General features: G+C 40.7%; 1 protein-coding gene across 2 annotated transcripts; it reads left to right on the forward strand.

Annotated features, from left to right (window-relative positions):
- The first annotated feature begins 3,022 nt into the window (after window positions 1–3,022).
- On the forward strand, window positions 3,023–7,789 carry si:ch211-133n4.6 (WASH complex subunit 1). Of its 2 annotated transcripts, none has more exons than XM_029734861.1 (8): window positions 3,023–3,225; window positions 4,117–4,181; window positions 4,353–4,379; window positions 4,698–4,730; window positions 4,900–4,935; window positions 6,288–6,317; window positions 6,444–6,476; window positions 7,326–7,789. In XM_029734861.1, the coding sequence occupies exons 1-8, from the start codon at window positions 3,215–3,217 to the stop codon at window positions 7,523–7,525; spliced, it is 435 nt and encodes a 144-aa protein (XP_029590721.1). In that variant the 5' UTR covers window positions 3,023–3,214; the 3' UTR covers window positions 7,526–7,789. The 2 variants fall into 2 exon arrangements, with proteins under 2 accessions (XP_029590721.1, XP_029590722.1); XM_029734862.1 differs by having other exon boundaries at window positions 7,434–7,789.
- The last annotated feature ends 632 nt before the right edge of the window (window positions 7,790–8,421 follow it).

Genomic DNA, 8,421 nt, shown 5'->3' on the forward strand with positions numbered 1-8,421 from the left:
TATCAGTGCTCTAACCTCTGTTCTGCTCTGGAGAGGAGCCTTCCTTTTTGCGTCGGCTCCCCCATAGAAAGCCAGGAAAGGTAAAACCCAGATGGTTAGACTTCCTGTCTTGTCTGAGGACGGCCAATTCATTTCCATTGGCATTTGTTCCGTCTGATAAAAAGCAAATAAGCCAGCCGATCGGATGACGGCGGTGGACGAGATGCGAATGGGGGGGGCTTACAAGGGCATTAGTCTTAGCTGCATGAGCTTGTGAAATTGACCATGTCCGCGCAGGTAGTGCTGGATTTCTTTCTCATCTTTTTCAGGTTATTTTGGATGCACATAGGGCAAACTTTACCGCAGTCTGGGGCTCAAATTTGCCTTTCATTCTCCAGAGAGCAATGTCAGGGTTGCCATTGTATTCAGACTGGGGCAATGACTTCACACACAGCTTCTGTACTCTAATTACTCTTATTCTATACTTGTGAAATTGCTATCTGCTGGAGACGGTTTTCATTCATTAATAGCTGGTTTTGTTGAAATAAGTTCCATAATATTTTCACACAACATTGGATTTGGCATACGTGTATTAAAGGCCTGCATATACTACACTCTTAGAAAAAAGGGTTCCAAAAGGGTTCTTGAAGGAGGAATAGAGTTCTACCAATAGCTGTTTTGATCAAAAGATGGGTTCTTTGTAAGTCAAAGGTTTGTACCTAGAACCTTTAACATCCCAATAACTGTTTTTGGAATTAAGGGTTGTTTGATGATTCTTTGGAAGGCAAGAAGGGTTCTACATAGAACCATATACAATATTTCCCAGCATGCTCTATTGCAGGGGGATTTCAGAATTGTTTGTTTTACTGTAATATATGTGTTTTTGCATGCACATTGGTTGGTTGATTCATTTTATGCTACACAAAGATACATACCATCTAAACTAATCCAATCTGATAGTAATTGGATTTATTGCACCCATTACTGAGATGGTTGTTCCAGTTTAGATGATTGAGGTAGTCTCACTATTCCAGCTTCCCAACCATGGCAGTCATTCTGACTGAAGGCAGGATGCAGATGATTAACAATTCCACTTGTTGGATAGCTGGATTCCAAACGGAATCACGCATCACTTTGCAACCCAGCATAAGGTGACTTGCAGGCCTGATTTTGTATTTGTATTTATTAGGGATCCCCATTAGATGTTGCCAAGGCAGCACCTACTCTTCCTGGGGTCCAAACACATTAAAGCACTTACATTACATATAAAACAAAAGATAAAACAGTATCATATAACATTATTACACCACTACATATCTACAATACAACATGTATAATACCACCATACAACACTATTACAATTTATGTGTATGAGTATGTCTGTACCTTTGTGTGTGTCTCTTCACAGTCCCTGCTGTTCCATAACGTGTATTTCTACAAAACTACAAAACTGATGTGGCCTGTAAACCAGGAGATTCCTAACACCAATGTGTTAGGGTATAACTAGGCCTTATGATACATGCAATGTATTGTCAGAAATAATTACATTTTAAAGGCTAATAAGGGTGGTCGAATCGTTCATAGAGGATTCTAGGAAGAACCTTTAGATGATAAAATGGTTCTCAGGGGAACCCTTCATTGAAGATTCTAGACAGAACCCTTCGTAGAGGGTTCTAGGTAGAACCATATACAGTAGTTTTTTTAAAGAACCCTCATAGTGGTTCTAGATCCCTCTGCAAAGGGTTCTACCCAGCACCAAAAAGGATTCCCCTATGAGGATAAACCGAAGAACCCTGTATGGTTCTACTTAGCACCTTTTTTTCTAAGAGTATATCCTTAGGTCAGTCAGGGCCTGAGGCCTTCTCCATAACTTTACATACAATAGTAACTATATACTGTAGGCTACCCTGAGACCACAAAGTCTGCATTGTAAGGCGAGATTCTACTTCCACGTCCACTGCACTTAAAAAGTGCACTCAGAAAAAAGGGTTCCAAAAGGGTTCTTCGGCTGTCCCATAGGAGAACCCTTTTTGGTTCCAAGTAAAACCCTTTTTGGTTCCAGATAGAACCCTTTTGGGTTCCATGTAGACCTCTCTGTGGAAAGGGTTCAACATAGAAACCAAAACGGTTCTACTTGGAACCAAAAGGTTTCTACCTGGAACCAAAAAGGGTTCTCCTATGGGGGCAGCCGAAGAACCCTTTTCGGTTCTAGATAGCACCTTTTTTTCTAAGAGTGTTGTATAAGCTACTGTACATAGCGAGGAAAAGAGGAATACCACAGGATAAGATCTGCCTGTGACAAGCTAAGACTGTTGTTAAGTTTGATACAATCTTGGTTAAGTCTATCAAGCCCATCTATAGAAACTAGGTCCTTGGGATTATGTTTGAATGAAACAGACCCTTGTAACCTTATTTCACCAACTTTTTGGACCAAAATCAGACTGTTCCTCCTGACCTTCACCTAGTCTGGGTTTGCCTTACTTAATTACTTACTTACTTACTTAAATTTCAGTCTAGGATCCCTATTTGGGACCAGGGAATTCCCCTTATCGAGATGCTGCCGCCCACTAGCCTAAAATGCAGGAAGTACACACATTTCTCAGGAGAAGCAGTGTGTGTAATCCTGGCCAGGTAGTCTGGTCTGGACAGAGGCTGTTCAAAGCTTCCCATCATCAGGGCTACGTCCCAAATGGCACCCTATTACCTATTAGTGCAATACTTTTGACCAGAGCTCTATGGGCCCTAAGCCCATTCTGTTTTCCACCTTAACCTTGCTTCTTGGCACAGGTTCCCAACACCCCCTCAGACAACCACTGTAGCGTAGAGGCTGAACTTTATAGAGACTGTAGTGCAACGTCTCCTTCAGATAAAAAAACACACACAGAAAAGAGAGGGAAATATGATCTTAGAAACACCCTCACATAACAAAAGGTTTTCTGGGATATTTAGATGTGCCTTTGGGGGAATAAGATTCCTTTGAGAGAATACATGTAGGTAGGAGACATATGAATCTGTACATTAAGCCACGCAACTAATGAAACCTAATAGGCATGACACAGTTTTTTTTCTTCTTTCACAGGTTTTCCACAATAAGCAGGCCACTCCTCCTTCCATCTCCAATGGGCTTTGGGAAAGGTATAAAAGCGCCACAACCATCTTCTGCGTCAGGACCAGTTGAAGTGCAATATTGAAGCCTGTACTGTACGATTCAGGATCCAGACTCTAACCTCAAGGCATGTTGACCAGGTAAGTGTATTATCGTTAATATGATTTTGTTTAAGGATAAGTGTATGATGCAGAATGTGACATGTCATCATGGACCCCAAGGCTGCATTTACACAGATGGCCCAATTATTATATTTTCTCCAATTATTGGCAAAAGATTTGTTCTGATTGGTCAAAAGATCAATAATTGGGCAAAATATCAGAATTGGGCAGACTAAGTGCTGTTTTTTTAGTTTACATCTTTAATTTGAATGATTATCACATAACCGGGGCGGGAGGTAGCCTAGTGGTTAGATGGTTGGGCCAGTAACCGAAAGGTTGCTAGATCGAATCCCCGAGCTGACAAAGTAAAAATGTGTCGTTCTGCCCCTGAACAAGGAAGTTAACCCACTGTTCCTAGGCTGTCATTGTAAATAAGAATTTGTTCTTAACTGACTTGCCAAGTTAAGTAAAAAATATATATATATATTTTTTACACACTTTACCTCTTTTTGATACCACTATACCTTCACAATTTAGACTCTTTTTTGGGGTTCCAGGGTTTTTCAATAGAAAGTGGATTTAAAACGCCACATTAGGATGGATTAGGTATTTTACAATGGCCATGCCATACACTGGTTAAAGAACCAGGTCTGCCCTCAGGTCAATGGGAATAAGTTGTGGATAATATCAGAGATCCTTCGGTTGGCACCTTAACTAAAATATTCCTAAAGCAGCCTGTTGATTACAAGGATTTAGTGTGTGATTGGAAATTAGAATTCAGAATAACAGATGGTCAAAAAATCCCTGAGACAGGCATAAAGTCAAAGAGCCTGAAACAGAGAAGGCAGCTGTGTTTTCGGCCATTGCTTCTTTAACTAGTCTGCAATTAGCATTGGTTTTTAAATTCAAATTTTGAATTTCTGTTTCCAGGAATTTTCTCATCCTCTGCTCTCTGGCAGTTCTGCTAGTACAAGCTGACTTCGATACTAATAACGGTAAGTGTTGGCAATGATGATTGAATACAGAAAAACAGATGCTGAATCAAACAGCATGTACAATAACATTAGCATAAAGTAGTTATTAACTGTTATTAATGAGTTACTAACAGTAACTGTGAATGGTGGTTACAATGTGTGCTTATGTGTGTCTCTGTGTGACACTTTCAGATCATGCTGCCCAAGCCATGTCCACAGGTATTCTGAGAAATGTTCTGATTTTGCCTAACTCCCATGTTGACCTTTATGTGACTTTGAAAATAATTTTTATTCAGTCATTTGTATATTGAAATTGCACTGCACTTACCCAGCCTACTTGCTTGTAAATATCCATTGCTATTTTGATCTTGTTATTTTTAAAATGTGACTTTGTCTGTATGTATCGTGATTGCTGCAAAATGAATTGCCTCTTTAAGGACATTAAAGTTGCGTGAATGTGAATTCTATGAATAGACTATGTAAAGAAAGGCCCATTGCTACCTGATTCTGAACCACACTTCCTTTTCTCACAAACAGATAAGGACTCAACCTCGGAGGAAGCTCCAACTGGTAAGAGCATCAGAACCTCATTGGCTAACTCTTTACAACCAGTGCTCAATATGCCTGTAGTCTAATCCATAATCTGTGGTCTATATGTGTTCTATATACCCATTCATAACGGTAATCAGTCTGTGGTCTATATACCCGTTCATAATGGTAATCTCTGCTTGTTCCACAGAGAGCATAAATGCCATCTCCTCGGATCAGCCTAACGGTGAGCACAGCAGAGGGGGGGGGGGGGGGGGGTATGATGTCCTACCTATGGGAGAGGGGAAGGTCTAGGCATGGGGCAAACTCTGGAAGGGAGAGTGCGAGTGCACACTTCAGGAAGAGAGTGGATTACTGGGACGAAGCCTCTGATCCTCTCTAAATAAAGGTGGGTCTTGTAGTTTTTACTAACCCAGGTCAGATGGTTGTTTGTCTGCTGAATCACAGACCCCCCCCCCCCCCCCCCCCCCCCCATTACTATGTGACATGAGACTGGTTATTTGAAAGTCAAATAAATCCATTTTCTCAAGAAAGCGGGAGGAAGCTACAATAGTGGTGTAACTATGTCGACTCTTGAGTGTGTCCAGCCTAAACAGGTAAACCATGCCCACTGAAAGTTAAAATTAGCTAAAAAAACGAAAATGTTCACCTTCAAATCTATGACAAAGATGTGATGTTAAATGACTAGTTCTATAACATACTGCCTGTCAACTTTGTGACAGCCTGTTCTTGCAAGAAATGTAGGTTCTGTTCTGTGCATGGACATTCTGGAGTGTTCCTGAGTCACTGTCACAGGAACAAATATATATATATATTTTCCCACTGGAAGTGAGCTATGGGAAGGGCTAAACAGACCAACTAGCCCAAATCAAAAACTGACCTTTAACCCTTAACTTAACCAAACCCTTAAACCTGTCCATAACCCTAACAATAACCTGAACCAAATTTGAACAAATTCTGAGATTATATATCAGTTTGCACGTCAGAAAAGTCTGCAGAGCCCTTTCCATGACTCATTAGAAAAACAGGAGAGATCCTGGAACCTTTTGTCCTGCATCGCCATCTAGTGGTACTTCTTGTATCCTGCAACATTTCCTCATTATAGTGAAGCTTGATGGCAGTCAGTAACGCAATCCATAAATGTTGAATCCATAAATGAGACAATATAGCTGGTGATACTGTTTTTTATGATGCAATTTTTCTGCAATTTTTTTATAGATAAGCCACAGTATTACAATGAGGGATTGATGGTAGGGGCTTTTTTTAATGATCTGATGCAGTTTAATTACAGTTTGTCAAAAAGCACAAGATTAAACACAATAAAATATGATGTCTTTAAAAGAAACAAAACATTATTCAGACAGAAAATGTATGCCTTGCTCTGTAACATGTCAAAACGTCTCATCTTAGATGTAAGCAGCACAAGTGTAGAGGTTAGACAAGATGATGAGTTTATGTCATTCTGTATTCACAATAAAACCATTGAAAGAATACTGGTATAATAACAATTATCAATTAAGAAATAAACATCATTGTGAGGATATCTAAAGTATCTGTTCATAATTTGTCTCCCTACAGCTCCTAAACCTAATGGGGTCACTGGACCTGGTAGGTATCCTTTTGTTATGTGTAGGAATATAACCCGTAGACCTATGGGTTCCATTTAGTCACAAATGTATGCCTGGGGAGAAAAAAATAACATTACTATGAATGTGCTTTCATTCCTTATTGTAGGTGTTGCAGCAAACAGTGTTGAGGACCAGGAGGGTAAGAGACCATATTCAAACAGGGACGCACCATGCACACACACACACACACACACACACACACACACACACACACACACACACACACACACACACACACACACACACACACACACACACACACACACACACACACACACACACACACACACACATTTTTTAAATTGTTTATTTTAAGTCATTTAGCAGATACTCTTATCCAGAGTGACTTACAGTTAGTGCATTCATCTTAAGATAGCTAGGTGGTCACAACCACTTATCACAGGCATAGTAAGTACACTTTTCCTCAATAAAGTAGTTGTTAGCAAAGTCAGAGCTAGTAACGGGGAAAAGTCAAGTGTGAGTCTTAGTGTGTTGGGCATGAGGAGGGGTGCGAGGGGGGGTGCTGTGGGATTATTTAAAATACTCTTCGAAGAGGGGTGAGAGGGCCAAAAGACCAGAGGTGGCAGACACTCACACACACACACACACACACTCACACACACACACACACACACACACACACACACACACACACACACACACACACACACACACACACACACACACACACACACACGTTTGTTTTGCTATCCTTGTGGGGCTCAAACAATTGATTCCCATTCAAAATCGTAATCTACCTAACCCCTAACCCTAAACCAAACCCCTAAGCCTAAAATAGCCTTTTTCCATGTTTTACTATCCTTGTGGGGATGAGAAACACACTCACACACACACCTTTTCAACACAAATCATAAATACCTCACCTGAATCATTCCAGATATTTTAAGTGGACAAAAATGATGAATATTGAACCAATCAAATGTGTCTAATGTTCCACAATGAAGTTTAACATTTCCTTATCTTTCAGAGGATGAAAGCTCAGATGAAGGTCTGAAAAAAAATTATGTTCCTCCTCCTCCTACTCCTCCTCCTCCTACTCCTCCTCCTCCTACTCCTGCTCCACAACAAAACTCAGGAAAGTTAGTTGGGCCAGCAGGTGGGAACCGGAGAAAGGCCCCAGCCCCACAACAAAAGAGGAGATCACGACCCTCCCGCCGTCAGCAGTGAAATGCCAAAAAGACACACAGAGGCAAACATTTACTTTTAGTTAATTGCATAGAAGAAACATATTGTATCCAATTACTGTATATGCCATAACATGAACGTGTACAGAACCGTACTCGCATGATGAAGCTGCTTCGATGTATCTTGAGCAGCAGAACAGTCAGCAAGACATGACATATTGTTTACTGTTACGTCTGTGGAAAAACTCAGTGGTATGTTCAATACAAACTCATGGGCATTTCTCTGTGAATAAAATGTAGGATTAAATGAACAATGTATTGTGATGACATAAAACCAGGCCTAATATCATAACTGACCTTGACCTTAAGAGCCACTGAAACTGCTCTAAATTCACCATCCTGTTTCAAAATAGCAAGGACCTCACTCCCATGAAAATACCTCAATTTCTAAAAGAGCACACACATCGCACCAAATGTCGGTCGGCGTTCGTTCGGCGGGGTGTGTTTTATGGACCACTTGCCGGTGGGCGTCTGACTGCCAACATTTTCGCGTGGTTTGCACTCGGTTTGCAAATTACAGCTGGCACTCTGTTCAGAGGTGCTAAGTACTCTCGGGTGGCAAAAGCTACCGGTGTGTCAGTGCCTTTAGAGAGACTCTTGCTATTTTGATCATGAGCCAGTTGGTGGAAATATGGAGTTACGAACTAGCAATACAAACTGTTGTTAGCTAAAGTGAAAAGACTAGATATTCTTTACAGAAAAAGGCTAAAGAAACCCCATAATTTCTCTCAGAGTTGATGAGGATACCTTTGACTGATGCTGCCTACACAAAGACTGTTATACTGTCCTCAGTCAGCATATCTTTTAGTGGATAGTCTTTCAAAACAACCCTGCTCTCGAACACAAAACCAGTGTTTCAGTCAAAAGTGTTTCTTTCTT

This window comes from Salmo trutta, chromosome 36 (genome assembly GCF_901001165.1).
Source record: "Salmo trutta chromosome 36, fSalTru1.1, whole genome shotgun sequence".
NCBI classification, from domain to species: Eukaryota; Metazoa; Chordata; class Actinopteri; order Salmoniformes; family Salmonidae; genus Salmo; species Salmo trutta.